The sequence below is a fragment of the Gastrolobium bilobum genome, unplaced genomic scaffold (genome assembly GCF_033153095.1).
Source record: "Gastrolobium bilobum isolate Gb01-03AN ecotype WA unplaced genomic scaffold, APGP_CSIRO_Gbil_v1 utg7094, whole genome shotgun sequence".
Taxonomy (NCBI): Eukaryota; Viridiplantae; Streptophyta; class Magnoliopsida; order Fabales; family Fabaceae; genus Gastrolobium; species Gastrolobium bilobum.
Window position 1 is genome coordinate 109,385 of NW_026898828.1, and position 19,436 is coordinate 128,820.

Genomic DNA, 19,436 nt, shown 5'->3' on the forward strand with positions numbered 1-19,436 from the left:
AAGAATTTGAACTATGAGATCTAAATTGATAAAATCAATACTCAATAAATTAAATTGACAATGAATCTATCTTGAGGTCTTTCTTGTATTTTTTTTATCATGCATATATTTGTTATAAATTTTTAAGTATTCATTTTAACTCTTTGATGTACATTTACGAAAAACAATTAATCCCTTTAATTGCTAGTTCAACATTTAAACTTGAGTAATCAAGAAATTAAAGGAAGCACACCACCGTAACTAATAAGCTAACCCCTTTAAATTAGTAAAATTACATCTATAGGATTGATTTGAGAGTCTTTTATATCTTATCAACAAATTTTTTAATAATATTTTTAACGGTTTATTATTTCTGCTTTTGGTATTGATTTTTTTTTTTCCTATTACATTCACATCAAAATGAATAGACCTCATTATAAAGAGAAGAGAAAAAAAAAATAATGGGATATATTTATTTTTATATGAGTGTGGCAGAATTTTTTTTTTTTACAATAAAAACAAAAATATTAAACCCTATTTTTAATCACTAAAAATTAAAATATTTTTTTGTAAATAAAAAATAAAAAAATTAAAATATTAAATGCATCTACTTTTAATTTAATATTTTTTTTAAGAAATAGAATTTTACTTTTTTTTTTGGCAAACTAGAATTATACTTGGATTTAACTGTTGTGAGGAACTATGAAGCAACGACACTTTAAAAATTCTCACGTGTCGTATCTGACACTTATCGACACTCCGACACTTTTCGACACTCCAATACTCGTTGCAAAGACTCAAAAAAGGTTCGAAGTTTACGTTGCATTGCATTTTGAGTTCCAACTATTGGATTCTTTAGATTAAGATTACCATTTTATTGAGTTTAATATAAACATTTGATATATCTTATGGTTCTTTGCAAAATTGATAGGTATTGTAAGTTTAGCTTTATTTTTTTATTAAATTATTGAATATTAAATATATCATATACTACATAAATTAAAAATATTATAAAATATCAAAACGTGTCCTAATATGTCGAAATTTAATACTTTTTAGAATTAACATATCAGAGTGTCGTGTCGTATCCCGTGTCAGTGTCGGTGCAAGATAACTAAGGAAAGCAGGTTTTTCACATAATTCATAACAAATAAATTAGGAAAAAATATGTGTCATTCTAAAGGATGTAAAGTTATGTCATTTTAAGTGAGAGAAATAGATAGATAAAGAGGAAAAGAGAGTGGACGAAAAAAATAAAAAATGTGGGTGTCACCTCTTTACAAGAGTAAAATGATTTAAAAGGAGGAACATTTTTTCCAATAAATTATCCATAAAATAAAATGATTACAAGAATTAAAGAAAGAAAATAGATTAACGGAGAGAACATTAATGATTTAACGATCCATTTGTTGCATTTGAAAATCTTGTCTCAAAAGAATGAAACAAAAGCACCATTCCTTTAACATGGTGGTTCCAGATCTACTTTCTTTGTATTCTTCTGTCACTTTTTTATAGTTCAATTTCGGAAGGAACTCACTCACAGAAGTATCTTCTTCTTCCATGAGGATCATCCTTTCCTTTGTTTAAACTTGAAATTTGAAGAAGAAAATCCTCATTTGCTGATCCATGGAGTTCACTGAATCTTACAAGCAAACGGGTCCCTGTTGTTTCTCTCCCAATGCTCGCTTCATAGCCGTCGCCGTCGATTATCGCCTCGTCATTCGGGAGACCCTCTCTTTTAAGGTTTTTTTTTTTTTTGGGTGCACCCTTCTTAGAACACTGCATCAATTCATCTTTTATTTGTAATTTTGTAAATTCGTATCAGCATTTAGAGTTCTGGTTTTGTTTTGTGGGTCCCGTGGAGTGGACTGTTTGGAGTTTTGATTTGGCTTTTTTGTGAGAAAACTTTGTGCGTTCAAATGGATGCTAATGTGCTTTGAATTTCTTGGACTTGAATGTTTTGGGACACTTTTAAGGGATCCAATTTGTGATTACTGTTTGTCTCTGTTGAGTTTTTCAGTTTTTGAGAATATGGGAATCATATGATATGACACGAGAGTGTATTTGATGAAGTTTCTTGACTTGATCACTTGACACAAAAGAGTACGAGTTCATTCTTCAAGAAATATATGTCATTTAATGGTGAATGATGCATGTTAAAAACATGAGTATAAAGACAGTCAAAGAATGTATTTAGGACTTTTGTCTCTAGGTTTCAATTTCAATGTGTTCTATGTGAATTGTATATCTTGGTATCTTGCACAATTTCCATTTAAGATTTGACTCGTTGATTAAGCTGCTTAATTTCAATTATCTATTTCTAATTCTTGGTGGTTAATCATTCTTTTTGGTTCATGCAGGTTGTGCAGTTGTTTTCGTGCTTGGACAAGATTAGTTATATTGAATGGGCCCTTGATTCTGAATACATTCTTTGTGGTCTCTATAAAAGGCCAATGATCCAGGCTTGGTCACTGACACAGCCTGAGTGGACATGCAAGATAGATGAAGGTCCTGCTGGTATTGCATATGCTAGGTGGAGCCCAGATAGTCGCCACATACTTACCACATCAGATTTCCAGTTGCGTTTAACAGTTTGGTCATTGGTAAACACAGCTTGTGTGCATGTGCAGTGGCCAAAGCATGCTTCCAAGGGAGTTTCTTTCACACGAGATGGAAAGTTTGCAGCAATTTGCACAAGGCGTGATTGCAAGGACTATATAAATCTTTTGTCTTGTCACACATGGGAAATCATGGGCATTTTTGCAGTTGACACTCTAGACTTGGCTGATATTGAATGGTCCCCTGACGATAGTGCTATTGTGATATGGGATTCACCACTTGAATACAAGGTAACAACCATATGCTTTAGATTTGACAGTTACATAGGCAGCTGTCTTCTTGGCTCCTTTATGGTGCGCCATCAGTAATTTTCTCTTTTTTATGGTGCAAATGCTCCTTCATGTCTTCTTGCAAGATAGCTCTTATTTATGCCATCAAAAACAGTATACATGCATTTTTCAATCGAAGTTTCATGTATGTCCATATATCAAATTGTACATTCTATCCTGATGTGTTTTGTAGGTCTACTTTTGTGTCACTTATAGACTGTTGCTTTTATATAATTCATTGGTCATGCTATAAATTAATCTTAACAATTTATGCTGTATTCACATTTGCCAAAAACTTGGTCATTTTTGTTTGATATAGGTTCTAATCTATTCTCCAGACGGAAGGTGCCTTTTCAAGTATCAAGCATATGAAAGTGGATTGGGAGTTAAAAGTGTGTCATGGTCTCCGTGTGGTCAGTTTCTGGCAGTGGGTAGTTATGACCAGATGCTGCGGGTCCTGAATCACCTAACTTGGAAGACATTTGCAGAGTTTATGCACCCCTCTACAGTTCGTGGCCCCTGTTATGCTGCTGTTTTCAAAGTACTCCTTTTTGCCACTTTTCATATCAATGATGTTGCAGTTTATGTACAATTTATTTATGTTGCCCCTGAAATTTCAGGAAGTAGATGAGCCACTGCAACTTGATATGTCCGAACTTTGTTTGAGCGATGATTTTTCCCAAGGAAATGATGGTAAACCCAATTGCCGTGGGAACCAGCACTTTTTTTTTGTGATTACACTATTTTTCGTCATGTGTTGTTGCTTTATAATTTGCCAGCAGGCAGTCATTACTTATGCCTATATATATGTTTCATGAGCCATTTCTTGTAGTAAAATAACATACGAGAAAAGGCTGACAGAGTTTAGCTATAGGTAAGTTTCAACAGAACTTCCATGAGTAACACATTTTCATAAACACGAATGGGGTGGTGTAAAAGTCAGCTTAAATTAAAGAGAACAAAGAGATTGAAAACGGTAAGTTTATTTTTATTGTTAGGTATGACTTATACAGGGTATTAGTACCCTTTCCAAGCTGACATGAGCTGGTGATCATTTGGAATAAAACAATTGCTTGAAAAATTACCTTCAGGAAATAAAGAATCTGAGTTGGGCTGCTGGTCTTCAATAGCATTTATGGTTTCTTATTTCCAATTCAACATAAATTTCAGGAAGACTTTTATTTTTTATGAAGATTTTGTTTTCCTTTGGTAAAAGTTAAATGTAGAAGAGTAGATTTTGAACCCATGCCATAATCTCATCTTTAGCTCTTAGTACGAAAAAGTTGGGCTGAATATTCAGACCCTGAAGGCTTTGCTTCTATGTTCTTTGGTCCTTGAGTTATGTTAAAGGTTGATCTTTGAACGAATAGAGGTTTGCTAGGGAACTTCTTTTGCTTTTGAATTTAGATTGAAATTTTCGTTCTTTCTTTCTTTCAATCTTTTATCTTGATAGTTTGATTAAAATTATATATGCAATTGGACTTGCAAAATGGTATTCCATGAACATTTTGTTTTTGTAATTTGTTTGAAGAACAACTCCTTCCCATGTGAAAGCCAGTTTCTTGATCATTCATTCCATTGGCCATTGGATGTTTTCTCATTATTTTCTTCCTCATATTCCTTTGTTTTGGTTTTTTTCTCTCCTTATTTTTCTTTCTCCAAGCAGATGCTCCAGAAGAACCCTTCAGAGTCAGGTATGAGGTTACGGAAGTTCCTATCAATTTACCATTCCAGAAGCCACCTTCTGACAAACCCAACCCCAAACAAGGAATTGGTAAGCTATGCTTCTCTAATTTTCCAACGCCACAAATTATGAGCTTTCTTAGCTTTCTTATTACTTGATTTAATTATTCCATAGAAGCAAAGGCTAGATTTCTTAATTCCATTATTTGTGCAGTAAATATGAAGAAATTGTTAGGAACCCAGGAACAGATTCTGTGTTTCAGAGAGAAAGATGAAATAAAACAGAGAAGAGAAAAGAGAAAGAAAACTGATGTAATGTTTTATTGAATTGAAACAGAGACCTAAGGAAAGAATTCTCATTTCTAGGGTTTTCCCTTTCTGCGAGAGTTAATGCTCGACTTCCCAAATGCCAGCGATCTGAATGCCCCCTCTTCTACTATTTAAGCTTATTCCCTACCTCTAACAACTTTAGCTGCGCAAACATCAACTATTCTAACCATCTAATTATTCTAACTACTCTCTGACCCTATTAGAAATGGAATTATTTGATGTGAACATGGTTTTCTGGTCTACATGATTTTTGGGCTTGCCAAAGTATTAGCATGAACATGTGATTCCCTTCCTAAGGACCAGAGTAGATCAGGTTACAAAGTAATCAAATGACTGGTAGTATCAAATCATCACAATAAAGTTCCTCTCTTCTCTCTTTTCCATCTTTTCCCTATAATGTCAACAGGTCTTAAGGCAGTGCCATCCACCGTGATCTGTAAGTCACGGTTTCTAATTTTATATTTTCCTGGGCTTTTAACATTTAGAACCACCATTCATCTCAAGACTCAAAAAGTATAAACTAGAAACCAGTTCATTTTTGTTTCTCTGCTGGCAGGACTTTTTCTTTGGATTGTCTCTTTCTTAGTTCTTCATATTCTTTATTGATGGTACTTTGGTTCCTGCAGTATCACTTTAATGGTTATGTATCATATCAATTTCTTTTCAATTATAATTGACTGGACAGGCTGAATCACTTGGTTGTCTCTGGACTGATTGAATGTCTTATGTTGCTGGCTTTGCATGATGGCTCTTGCAAGCTACTAAAGAAGGTTCCCACATGACTAAACTCATTTTTAATGCAGGCATTTTGTCATGGAGCAATGATAGCCAATACATATGTACTCGTAATGATAGCATGCCTACAATACTTTGGGTATGGGATATTCGACATCTTGAGCTTGCTGCAATCTTAGTGCAGAAGGACCCTATCAGAGCCGCAGCTTGGGACCCGACATGCACACGCCTTGTTGTTTGCACTGGAAGCACACACTTGTATATGTGGACCCCATCTGGTGCCTATTGTGTTCATGTTCCTCTATCCCAATTCACTATAACAGACCTGAAATGGAATTCGGATGGCAGTTGTCTACTTCTCAAGGACAAGGAGTCATTCTGTTGTGCTGCTGTACCCTTATTGCCAGAATCTAGTGAATACAGCTCAGATGAGTGATGCTTATAAAACAAAATGATGGTAAAAATATGAGCAGCCCTCGGTATCTGAGTGCATCTGGTAGATAAGAATTCAAGGTTTAAGTTCATATAAAATCCTGCAGTTGCATATTCAATTTGCATGATAGTGCCTTGTATTCGTTGGGGAGGGTATGCTGATCAAGCATTTTCAGAAGGGGCAATGGAGCAGAGAGCTATGTTGTAAGAGCTGCTATAAGTGAAACCTTTTGTAATGCATTTGGGAAAATTCAAAGGCCATCTCGGCCACTGTAGTAAGAGCATATATATTAAATGCCATTCTGTTTTGTTTCAAAAAAATAAAGTGTAATGCTGTTGATTGGAATACCATTTATTCTGAAGCTTACAGCATCCAACAATGGCATTATTGAATTGTTTATGGTGCTACTTTTTTAATTTTGATCAGCTAGTAGACAATATGTAAATAAGAAAGTTATCAGCCTTAAACACATGTAAATAATTAGTTAAGCAACTTGAGCGGAGCAGTTTTTGTCTGTTTGGTATACAAGCAATATAAGATATATGAAAGCATTTTTTTTCTTAGTTTTTCTATTTACATTTGTTTCTTTTGGTATTAATGTTGCTTGTTTTCGCTTCCACTTCCACGCCTTTAATATAATATTTGTGCAATTAAAATGTATTTCATTCAATTCTTCGGATAATGAAATAAAACAGACTATTTCAAAAAAAAAAATATTCCAGATATTATATTAAGATCAAATTTAGGATTTCTGCTAAATATGAAAGGACAAACTTATCAGGGTCTCTTTGAATAAGTTTTTGTTTTTGTTTTTGTTTTTATAAAAAAACTGTTTTCAATTAAAGTTATAAAGAAGTTGTAATTATTTACAAAAATGCCATTAATAAAGTTTCATAATTACATTATTATTGCCGTAAAGTAATTTAAAATTAAAAAAATTATATTTACTTACAAAAGTATTATTAATGAAGGGGAAAAATTTAAAAATATTATAATTTAAATAAAAGAATTACGAAACTATAGCAATTATAGGGTTGAATAGGGTTGAACGCGACTTATTTGAGGATGACATGTGACACAAAATTTTGAAAGTTTTACCTTAAAACTTCAGAAGACCATAACTTTTGACTTGGACATTCAAATCAAGTGATTGGTTTTTTATTCCATATAATTTTTTGAGATCTACGTGCTGGCCAAAATTTTTTCCAAAAAAATATTTTCCTTGTGTCCGTTTGACACTTTTTATCTATGTGAATGATATTATCTAATTCCTATTCTTATTTTTCATTATCCAACATTAACAAATAATCGTGACTCATTGTTTCAATGGACAATATTATGTAAAATTTATTCAACGTATTTGTATCCCAATTTTTTTTGTTCCTGTGTTTCTGCATTATGTGTAGGATTTGTGGATTGAGGATAGTTTGTGCAATTTCTTTAATAAGTTATGTGATTATACAATTATGTGAATTTGCCAGCGCACAGAACTCAACAAGTTATGTGGAATAAAAAAAATTCACCTAATTTGAACAGTTATGGTCTTTCAAAATTTTGTGCTACGTGTTTGGGTGCGACTGCACCCTATCACGCTTGGATTTGGGTGCGACTGGTCATGTTGAAAATTTTGTTTCACATGTCATCTTTGAATGAGTCATGCTCAAATTGAGGCGAATTGGGCACAACTTATTCAGGCGAATTGGGCACAACTTATTCCTACACATTCATAAATAGGATTTAAATTGTTACAATTTCATAATTTTTTATTTAATTGTAATATTTTTTTTTTTGCCTATTAATGAATTCTTGCATTTACAAAATTAAAAAATAAAATAAAATAAAAAAATAAAGAAATAAAAAAACAAGTTTTTAAAAGTAAAAATAAAAATAAAAATTATTGTTTTGAAAATCAATTTGCAAAACATTCCTTACCAAACAAGTCGTAAAGTTTGCTGCATTTTATTCCATCAATAATTTTTATTCCAATTTTTATAATTAAGCAAAACTAATTACGCTGTTGACTACAGCAATTTCAATGCAATACTCTCTGATTCATTTCACTCGCACAGCATAAGCAAAATTTCAATTTCTTTCGTCGCAGAGATTCAGCTTCGAAAGAAAGAACAAAAAATGAATCTCTCCCTTTCTTTCTCTTCTCTCTCTAAAACCCATTCTCCATGTTCTCTCTCCTCTCCAATTTCTCGTCAACTTTCTTTCTATCCAAACGCTCCGCAACTGTCACTGTCGCGACTCCCCCGAAATTTCGGTTCCCAGCGCGGAATCTTTCTCCGGAAGGCGCTGCCATTTTCCCGCCAAAACAATCCACCGATCACAGCTGCTCAGGTTTCCAATCAAACTGAGAATGACGATTTTGTCCTCGAAGACGTTCCACACCTCACGAATTTCCTTCCCGATTTGCCGGTACCTTTTGTTTTTTCGCTAAAACCTTTGCTATTGTAGATTTCTTGTATTGAAATTGCTTTTATAATTTTCACGATTGTGATTCTGTGAACTAGCATGGATCATATTTAAACAATAAATTTTCAACTTATTAAGCTGAAGTATAAGTGTAGAAGAAGCACAGTATGATCATTCTGAGGTAGGCAATTATTGTAACCAAAATCATGGGGTTTTGGAGAAATATATGATAACGTTAACATATTTTCCTTGTCTATGATCAAATTAAGATTATTTACAATTGGTTAAACTAGCTGCTGCTGCTTCTTCTTTTATAATTTTTTTTTTTATGTTGTTAATTTGTAACTTCTTTTAGCTTAGATAAATTAAATTTAACCCGCCACAAAATATTATTTTGAATCCATTAGTCCTGGTGGAGATGGCCTGCCCTTTACAAGACTGTGGAGGTGTTTAGTTGAGGTGCGCATGCTATCCCGGACACCACCTCACTGTAATGCCAAGATAAAAGGTTAAATTAAATGTGCAATAATGAATAATAACTTATTAATGCTGATCAGCTGTGCATGTGTACCTAGAAGAAGTTGGGGATCTACAAGCTGTCTTTATTACCTTTCTTGGTTTAGGATCCCTTTGGGGATTGTGGTTTGGGATGTTGCCTTTGGTTAGCTGGGAGGTTTGTTGTAAGCTTAAAAAAGGATGAGGGCTTGGGTTTTTGTAATTTTTTATTTTATTTTTTTATTTTATGTTCATGAGTAAAAAGTTTAAGGGGAGGGGAGGTTGCCCTATTCTGAGGTATATATAGATGACTAGAAATGTAGGACCATTGGTAGATCCTGGCAGCTGGACCACCCCTCATTGGCATGGGTTTTGGTAATTTGATGCCTAAGAACATTGCTTTAGTAGGTAAGTGATTATGGTTGTTTCATTTGGAATCTAACTCTTAGTGGAACCAGCTATTTAGAAGCAATTATAGTGCTTATCAAAATGGTTTGGGTGTCGAATCTTCAACTATGCTACCCATTAGAGTCTCTGGAAATTCATCTCTTAGGCATATCCCCTCTTTCTCTCCCTTCTTATCTTGTGTGTTGACAATGATTCTTGTTTTTGGGTTTGGGAGGATAATTGGAAATGCTCTTGTCCCTTCTCTGGCTTCCTATTCTCTTCAATCTTTCAACTTTATATAATTCCCGTATCAGATATTCTTATCACTTTAAAGTGCTCCTATCCCTATTACTAATTTTTGGATTGTTCTACTTTTCCTCATTGGGGAATGTCTTGGAGTTCTCTTGTTCTTATACTTGTAAGTAACTATTTCAATTAATTGTTTTAATTCCAAATCCAACTATTCAAAATTTCTCTTTTCTAGACACCCTTTTGAAGGTGAAGACTCCTCCATCAAAGCTTAGAACTTTTGTGAGGAAAGTGTTTCTCATTAAGGTTAATTCTTAATAGAAGTGACCTGTCACAAAGTTTAATACATATGACTTTACATTGTGAGAATGCGTGCAGCTTTGGTATATTTGAGGAGCAGTAAGTTTGTCCAGTTACATTGGTGCAACTTTTTACAATTTAAGATCTTTTGGATGTGTGCTATTTTTATCATTTAAGTTCTTTTGGATGTATGCCCTCACCCCTACCCTCGCTAGTTGGGTTTTTATAGGGAGTGATGGTTTTTTTATAGTGTGTAAGGTTGGATTGTAATGCTATAGTTTTACTTTTACATCATAGGTTTCTCCATGAAAATCTCTTGTGAAATGATTATCTTTTTGGCTTCTATGTGAAGTCAGCTTATGGTCTCCTTGGGGCTTTTTCTTATGGATTTAGGACAAAAGTCTTATCTTACTCTGATAAGAACCTTGGGATGCATCACCCCAAAAGCTAGCTCAAAGGGTGGGAGTGCCCAAGGTCTTAGAAACCCCACATTAGTTGCCCATACAACCAACGTGGGACTCCAAGTCCCATACCTTGCAAATAGGTCCTAACATACTCCCTCATTAATATGTTCAGTCTCAATTTGGTCCCTCATTTTGATTGCAAAAGGACTAAATTGGTGTATATTTTGATTCATGAACATATGCAAAATTAGGGACCAAATCGAGAATGATCACAATTAATGAGGGACCAAATAGAATTTTTAATAACCTAGGATTTTGTCAACTTGGAAAGGGATTCGAGGGCTCTTTAATGTTCTACGTTTGGTTTCTTATGAGGTGAGTTTAAGGTAAATTTTGATTGCAAAAGGACTAAATTGTTGTATATTTTGATTAACGAGGAACTATATTGCAAAATTAGGGACCAAATTGAGAATGAAATGCGGGACCAAAATAGAATTTTTAATAACCTAGGTTTTTGTCAATTTGGAAAGGAATTGGAGGGCTCTTCAATGTTTTAGATTTGGTTTCCTTCGTTCTGTTGCTTTAGTTGTTTCAATAGGATTTTTTGCCGTCCTATGTACTTATTGTTCTTTGCCAAATATTTTTCTTTTTCAAAATAGACAAAGATGGCTTCTTTTTTTTCCTGTCTTCTCTTCTAACCATAGCCATGATTTCTGATACTTAGTGCATTAATTCCTCTTTTGCAGTCATATCCAAACCCATTGCAAAAGAGCCAAGCTTATTCAATTGTCAAGTGAGCCCACTTCTTTGCAATTGTTTTGAAAAATGTTTGGGATTTTGCGCTGTAACTTCAAAGATTATAATTTACTTGTTTCCTCTTGTTCCCACACTTCTTGTTTCTTTTAATTATTTATTTATTTATTTAAATTTTTCTTGTACTTTAAGGAAAACTTTTGTGAGCCCAGAAGATGTGGTTGCACAAACTGTAAGTGACACAATCTTCTCCTCCCTTGTCTGTCAATTATTTTCTTTTTCAAATGATTGATGTGTTTCTGTTTTTCTTATCTCTATGTTTCTTACCATGTTTCATGTCCAGATCGTTATTCAAAAACATAGTCCTAGAGGAGTTCATTTTCGGCGTGCAGGACCTCGAGAAAAGGTATCAAACAGAGATTTGTCCATTTGTAATCTTTAGAAGCTGACAGTGCCTTCTTCTAATATTAGGTTTATTTCAAGCCAGAAGAAGTACGTGCTTGCATAGTGACTTGTGGAGGATTATGCCCAGGAATTAATACAGTGATTAGGGAAATTGTATGTGGCTTGAACATCATGTATGGTGTTGAAGATATACTTGGGATTGAGGTGAGTTTTGTGAAATTATAACAGTCTAACTATGTATTAAAAGTGAAATGCAAACAACACACTATTTGATCTTGTTAGAGAAATATAATATTAAACCACTAATATGACCTTCACCTAATAGCTTAAGCTTTTAGGTTGAATTGATTCTTAATATACTATCAAAGCCTTTGTGACCAAATGGTCACAAGTTTGTTCCTCACCGGCACCATTTTATTAATAAATAATTGAATATTGTAGAGTTTCTTAACATAAGTAAGAGGAGCTTATGCATTGTCCACCTTTCAAGCCCAATAAGCTCTTGTGAGAAGGGGCATGTGAGACAAATATAATATAAATCCATTAATATAACCTTCACCTAATAACTTAAGCTTTTAGGTTGAATTGGTTCTAAACTTATCTTTCCAAAACATTGTTGGACATGCTCTTTCCAACATGCTCTATACTATTGAGTGAGTATGTGAGTCTCACTAGAAAACCCGGGCCTACCCTTTTTCGTGGGGCCCACATGAAAATCACCCCGTAGTAGAAAGTGTGTTGTTAGCATTGCTCTTGATACTTCTTGCTTTAGTTAATTGAAGGCTTAATGCTTACTATTTGTTTAAACTAGCAATAAATTTCTGATAAAATTTAAAAATAATATTAATATGATGTTACTATTGGGCTTCTCAATGGGGGCTCAACCTGTGGCCTAGAAGGTGTACCATCCGAGGAACAAGCTGACCAAGGGTGACATCAAGTAGAGGTGACAGGTGTAAAGTAGTCAGGAGGATCTGTTAGGCAGTTAGGGAGTTGGTTAGAGTGTTAGGAAGTCAGTAGTTCAGGGAGGAAGCTTAGCCAAGGATATATAGGTTAGCTTGGCCCCTTTTTGGGGCATCTTGGCATTTTTGTTAGGCTGGGAGCATTGCCCGGTGTAAGGGAGAGACTCCCTTGTAACCATTCTTGATCCTAACGGAGCAATTCCATTCTTCTACTCTATTATGTGTCTCTTCTTTCCCCCATTTCCCCTTACTAGCATAATTGTGCAATCTGCTTCATGAGAATCCTGAGCTGTAACTAATGACTATTTTGCTGTTTGTTGAATACTTAATGCATCATTTCTGGTTTTTAATCTCATTTTTTTCATAATAGAAGAACTTTATTAAGATGAAGAGAAAAAATTATAAATAGAAAGGAGGATTAACAAAAGAACAAAGAGAAAAAACAACTAAGAAAAAGAAGGAATGATTGCATGAAACAACTAAAATCATAACAACTATATTAATAAAGGAGGGAAGCCACAAAACTTTTGTTAAACAGTGTTAGAATGTCTTAGAATATCCATAGGATTGTTATGTATAGAATCAAGTAGAATCAATTAGAGGATCATTTATTAAAAAAATATGTGAAAATTGAATGAGAGGGAATATCATTTACAGTTTATCAACTTCTATTTTTGTTATCAATTGTAATTTCATTGTCTTATTAAGTTTTTGAACATTATTTCCAATCTGAAAACGTAGTTTCACAATTTCTTTTATGATCATTTTATGTGTTCTTGTCAGTCACCATGCTGTTCCTGAAACTAATTCAGGGAGGATATAGAGGGTTTTATTCAAAAAATACCGTGAGATTGACACCTAAAGTGGTTAATGATATCCATAAACGTGGTGGCACCTTTCTTCGCACATCTCGCGGTGGACATGATACCCATAAGATAGTTGATAACATTGCGGACCGGGGAATAAATCAGGTGGATGCTTGTTAAATTTTATTCAATTTTTTGGCTTTAGTTTTTTTATTGATTATGGAGATAATATCTGAAACGAAGGGCAATTTGATCTGTGTATGTATGTTAGGTATATATTATTGGAGGTGATGGTACCCAAAAAGGAGCTGCGCTCATTTATGAGGTAATTGATTGGTCTCAGGAAATCAATTATTGCCTTCAACTAGCCATTCATGTAGTCTTGTTATGGAATAATGTAATATGAGCATCCTTTTATGAAGGAAGTTGAAAAACGTGGTCTTCAGGTGGCTGTGGCTGGGATTCCAAAGACAATTGATAATGATATTGCTGTAAGTTCTTAGCCATAATCTATTCTGAACTTTGCACACATCATAGTGACATATTCTTGTTTGTTTATTTTAATTAGTTTTTTTTTTAATTGCAGTTATTATCCTGTTTTCATTCTCTGTGGGAAAAAAAAAATGTTCATGACAAACAAATAGGGCTATATTTTTTTAGAGCATGAATTGATAATATATTTGATGTTCTGTGGTAAATTTGTGAGTCTTTGAAATTGATCTAATTGATCAAATCTGTCACGATCCAAAAATCAGGGCAATGACTAGCACGATGGCTATACAACCTAGCAAGCCTTCCAACCATGTACCAAAATCAAAGGAAAAAATGAAAAATTTCACAGAAAAATCGATAGAGACCTAAAACTAGAACATCCCAAAAATTACAAACAACAAACCAGACTTGAAATTCCACAAGATGGGAGACAAGAAGAAATGGCCGTAGGTTGCGTCAAATCCAATGTGGTTGTCAATGATAAAGGTAGGTCCATAGTAGATTTTACTATTGTCGAGGCAGTTGTCGTCACTGTTGGTAGGTGTTTAGTTGGTAGATAGATGGTAAGAGTTAAGACGCAAACTCAGATAGATAAAAGAAATTCTTTTACTGAATAATACTTATATTAATCAAGCTGGTATAATGAAGCCCAGCAACGTAATACAGAGTTTCAGACAATGAGAGGAAATTACAGGGAAAACAGCTACTACAATCTCAAAGCAACAACCCAAAGAAAGAAATTACAGATATGAAAAATACCACCTAGAACACAGGAGGTTCTGGTCGCCCCAATTCCAAAATGCCCAATGCCCTAAAGTTGCTCTTCTCTCCCCAATCTTCCCCTGTCATGCTTCCCATGCATATGGCTGAGTCAGCATTCAAGGCATGTAATCCCCTACTTTGCCTTCTATAATAAACCTTCAATTTAGGGGCTCTATCAGTAGATTTCTCGGGTAAGCAAGAATTGATCAGTTTAAAGTTTGGGCAAATTGGCATTGGAAATCTGCTGGTTTGAAGGTGGCATGTTTGCTAGCTTCCCCGCTTCTCTTTACTTTCAAGTTGGAACAAGAAGCAAGAAGAGTATTACATGAAAATGGAGTGCTGGTCCTATGGTGCCTTTGTTCTTCTGGATTGGTGGGTGCCTACAGCTGGTTGTATCAACCAATTTGCTGTCACTGATTGTTTGTTTTGCTTGATCGGCTTACCACCCTGTTTTTGAATCCATGGTCAATTTTCTTCTCTCACTTTGTTAGGGAGAGTTGTTGGATATTGATTTTGATACTCTCTTTCAATGATTGTTGTTCCTTAAAGATCTTAAGTGAGAGTAGACATCTTATGGTACCATCTTCTATCAGTGTCGAGTAGCTTTTTGACTGTTCATGTAAGATAAAAGTATATTTAGGGTAGAATCTTGTTACAATTCACACTTACGCTTGTTGTATTTCAGAAATCTGCTTTGATTGAAAAAACTAATTTCTTTTAGTTAAATTTAGTTTGTCAATTATATTATAAAGTGATCTTGACAATTCGGTTGTCTTTTTCTTGCTTTGTTCTGCTAACTTGCAAAGACTCAAACTTCTTAATATTCCTCATGCATTTGTACCATAGGGAAGAGTTTTTGTTTAATTATATATACTAATTCTTTTACTCTAGATTTGCTTGGTGTATTATATGTAGTTCAGTAATTGTATGCTTACTCTTAGAATTTGGTTGAGGTTGAGGCATAGATCAAGGTTCAAGATTCTGTAGGTGTGTGTGCAACCATGTGTATTAACTCAGAGATATTATATTCATTCTTCAAATTTTTTGTCTGTATACACATTTATAATATTTATTTATATTTAAAAATATAAATAAATTTATAAATATAAATAAATATTTGGACAGAGGAAGCACTTTTTATGGTATGTTGCTCTTGGGTTCTAGGTGATTGACAAATCTTTTGGATTTGATACTGCTGTGGAAGAAGCCCAGAGAGCCATTAACGCTGCACATGTAGAGGTTGAAAGTGTTGAAAATGGAGTCGGAATTGTTAAGCTAATGGGCAGATACAGTGGTAAACAAGCAGTGCTAAACTAATGCTCGATTTTGTATCTTGTTTTCTTTTTTATTGTAATTCTAATTTTCCAAATAATTTTATTCGTTTAAATGACAAAGAATGGGAGCTTTATATGATGAATGAAATATTGGTATTAGATCTTTAAGCATCCTATTTCTCTTTACAGAGATATACTTTACAAGCTTCCATATGCAGGTTTCATTGCCATGTTTGCAACTTTGGCGAGTCGAGATGTGGTAAGGCATTTGCCCAATCTCAACTTTGGTGATGACTCTTCCAACCCCTTCATTTATGATGTAAAATATTTTTTTAAATGTTCCGAAGGAGTTCACCACGAAACTCTTCTTTGGCTTGATAGATTCTTATCTTTTTGTTTAAATATTAAAGAAAGCAAAAGGAATGCCGGCTAATAGCAAGAGTTGTACCAGGATTGCTGCTTGATTCCAGAGTCTCCCTTTTATTTGGAAGGAAGAGGTGGGCTTTTTGAGTTTATTGAAGAGAGGTTAAAAGAAAATGGACACTTAGTTATTGTGGTAGCAGAAGGAGCAGGCCAGGAATATGTTGCTGCAGAAGTGCATGCAGCAGATAAAAAGGATGCATCGGGGAACAAGCTACTTCTTGATGTTGGTCTGTGGTTGTCTGATAAGATCAAGGTTTGTTGCATAATCTTTCTCTGTCTCCGTTGAATTCTCTTCACTTTTTTTAGATATGTAATATTTGCAGATGTGTATGGTAACTTGTATCATAGACACCTTTAAATTTAAAGGACTCAAGACTGCAGAAAATTAGTGATCTTTTGTAGAGCTGATTGTAGAATTTTTAAGATACATGATCGTAGCAAAAGTATCTACTCCCGAGACAGTCTTGCATTTCTTTTTAGAACCAGATTTATGCGGATGGGAACAGTCAACTTACTCATTTATAATGTTAAGTGTCATCTATAATCTTTTGTAATTAATTTTCATTTTTTTCTCTCTTTTTAATCATGACACCAGTGTGAGATTTCTGAGAGTTGGGAAATTTGTTGATGTGGACTAGCAGCTACCGATCCCTCTTGTTAGTCTAGTTCAATTTTCTGATTATGTTTTATGCTTTCTCATAGTATCGAAGAAAATATGACCATCAATAACTATACTCTTTAATAGAGGAATGATGAATGTGTGAAAGTAGGAGAATGGACTTTGAACTCATCCTTGATTAAGGACTATTTGGTACAAATAAATGCAACAATCTTCATTTTGAAGAGCATTACCTTTCATTTCTCTAGAGGTTGTGAACATTGTTTTTGTTATCATTCTTTATTTCTTAATCTACATCTTACTTGTTACAGGATCATTTCACAAAGGATAGAAAGATGGCGATAAATATGAAATATATAGGTACGTTGATGAGTTTCCTATTAGTCTTTTTACTTTTTGATAATAGAAGAAAAACCTTAATGATTATTGCCTACCACTAGCAACAGCTTTATCTTTATGGAAGAAATCGCATGAACCGTTGTTATCCAGTTGAAGATATATATATTTATGAATTGATCATATGGAAAGGAAACATAGGAGAACTTAGTTGCTTCTAATAGATTAGAGAAAAATGGTATAGAAAGTTTTCTATCTTCTGGTTATGAAGTTTAGTCGCACTTTACCATAAAACAGAAAACAATAGAGACAAGAAGATAATGGAGGATGTGTTTTTGTGCTACGCTATCCATCATCCTGGTTCCCAGTGGAATGTGCTTCAATTGGACAAATTCTATACATCTAACTGGATATATATTAAATTATTCATTTATTTGAGCACGCTATAATTAAGATTAATACTTATTATCATGCATTGATTTTTGTTAAATATATATTGACTTATATATAATAGAATTATTATTTGTTATAAAAAAGAATTTAATATATTTTCTGATGATACCTATTGCATTTTTTTATGTAATTATTAAAATAGTATAACTAAATTATAATTATTATAATCAAATTTAAAATTCAATAGGTGGGAGAAGAATAATAATTAGTTTAATGTGATTGTAATATGGGTTCGCTTTTTCTACATTTAATGTAGATAACTTATCTACATTGAGCTCAAAACGACGTCGTTTTGAGGCAGAAATCAAGGTAATTTTGTAATTATAATTTATTTCAGGGTTATAATAGTTTTTTTCATTAATTTTTTTTAATTGAGAGCGAATGTAGACAACTTATCTACGTTCACTGTAGAAACATTAAAGCCTTGTAATATTGTTTAAATCTTGTTATTCATAACATAATGATGTATGTATGTAAAATTTTGAAATCAATTAGAGTAGTTCTTCTCTTCTTTTATATAAAATCAATTAATGTTAGGGGAAGCATGTTTCTAATGCCTAGTCTCTACACGGTGGGATCGCAACAGTAGATAATGCTGCTTTTAAATTACTTTCTAGTTATCTTTTGCTTTTGGTTAACTAGAATTCCAAGAAACACTGCATAAAACCAATTAAGCTTGACATTCTAAAGTAAAACTATTCTGTTATTTATAATTTTTATATTTTTTTTTTTATCAATGTTAACTTTTCAACTTGATTTAATACTTTAATAATGTGATCTGGGTACATTTGTTAAGTAATTACTTTTTAAATTTTTATACTTCTCTATTGAAATCTTGAAATATGTTTACTATTTTGGTAAGTGAAATATGTTGTTTCTTTTTCATTATAAAACAATCGGTTGTGCTACTTATGTAGATCCAACGTACATGATTCGAGCTATTCCAAGTAATGCCTCGGACAACGTTTACTGCACTCTTCTTGCTCATAGTGCTATTCATGGAGCTATGGCTGGATATACTGGCTTCACAGTCGGGCCTGTGAACAGTAGACATGCTTATATCCCAATTGCTGTAAGTGGTTCATTTCATTGGTTCATGTTTATATATTCTCCATGGAATCCGCTTCCTCCATCTGACACCACAACCTTATCAAGAAAAGTAGAAAACTGAAAAGCATTTTTGAAATCCAACCCAAACTTGCGAACTTTTTAACAATGTGCTGCATTATTTTTCTTTTCCTTTTATAACTGGATATCTACAGTGGAAAAAGACATTGATAAATGTGCTGTATTTAGTCGTTTCTATGAAGTGTGTATATGATTCATGTGTAGGACTATCTTGGCACTTTCTTCCACTCTAAAATTTTAATGTAATACAATTATTGACAATTTAGGTTACTGGAGATTATGGTCTACCTTACGATGCTCATATAATGTGTTTGTTATTTTTCCTGCATTATGTACTATACCAGCTAATCATAGAACATATTGTTGCAGCGTGTGACAGAGAGACAAAATACGGTCGAGCTGACAGGTAGGATGTGGGCTAGACTTCTTGCATCCACAAATCAACCAAGTTTCGTTTCAACTGACCAAGAAATATTTGACAAAGAGATAATCCAAGATATAAATAATATGAATATTACCTCTATCTAGGTTTAATGGGTATTAACTGATTGCTGCCTGCTCATTTTTTGTATTTTTTAATTTGGGCAGTTTACGTGCCTCAATTTGAAAATCATAATTTAAAATAGATTTATGTACGGGCATGATACAAGTTAAACTATACCTACATTGGATCAATTTATTTATTTATTTTTAAATTGATCTAATTATATACATTTTGCTTA

The 19,436-nt window shown here is 33.5% G+C and overlaps 2 protein-coding genes across 3 annotated transcripts; both read left to right on the forward strand.

The window, feature by feature from the left end:
- The first annotated feature begins 1,451 nt into the window (after window positions 1-1,451).
- Window positions 1,452-6,367, forward strand: LOC133284526 (uncharacterized). The gene is made up of 6 exons (XM_061481559.1): window positions 1,452-1,722; window positions 2,340-2,828; window positions 3,187-3,408; window positions 3,488-3,560; window positions 4,534-4,641; window positions 5,684-6,367. The coding sequence occupies exons 1-6, from the start codon at window positions 1,606-1,608 to the stop codon at window positions 6,049-6,051; spliced, it is 1,377 nt and encodes a 458-aa protein (XP_061337543.1). The 5' UTR covers window positions 1,452-1,605; the 3' UTR covers window positions 6,052-6,367.
- Window positions 6,368-8,099: 1,732 nt separating this feature from the next.
- On the forward strand, window positions 8,100-19,350 carry LOC133284537 (ATP-dependent 6-phosphofructokinase 4, chloroplastic-like). Of its 2 annotated transcripts, none has more exons than XM_061481570.1 (14): window positions 8,100-8,469; window positions 11,048-11,094; window positions 11,247-11,286; window positions 11,398-11,460; window positions 11,526-11,663; window positions 13,234-13,392; window positions 13,499-13,552; window positions 13,650-13,718; window positions 15,646-15,775; window positions 15,974-16,014; window positions 16,207-16,431; window positions 17,109-17,157; window positions 18,504-18,658; window positions 19,084-19,350. In XM_061481570.1, the coding sequence occupies exons 1-14, from the start codon at window positions 8,179-8,181 to the stop codon at window positions 19,240-19,242; spliced, it is 1,620 nt and encodes a 539-aa protein (XP_061337554.1). In that variant the 5' UTR covers window positions 8,100-8,178; the 3' UTR covers window positions 19,243-19,350. The 2 variants fall into 2 exon arrangements, with proteins under 2 accessions (XP_061337554.1, XP_061337555.1); XM_061481571.1 differs by having other exon boundaries at window positions 13,674-13,718.
- Window positions 19,351-19,436: the final 86 nt, after the last annotated feature.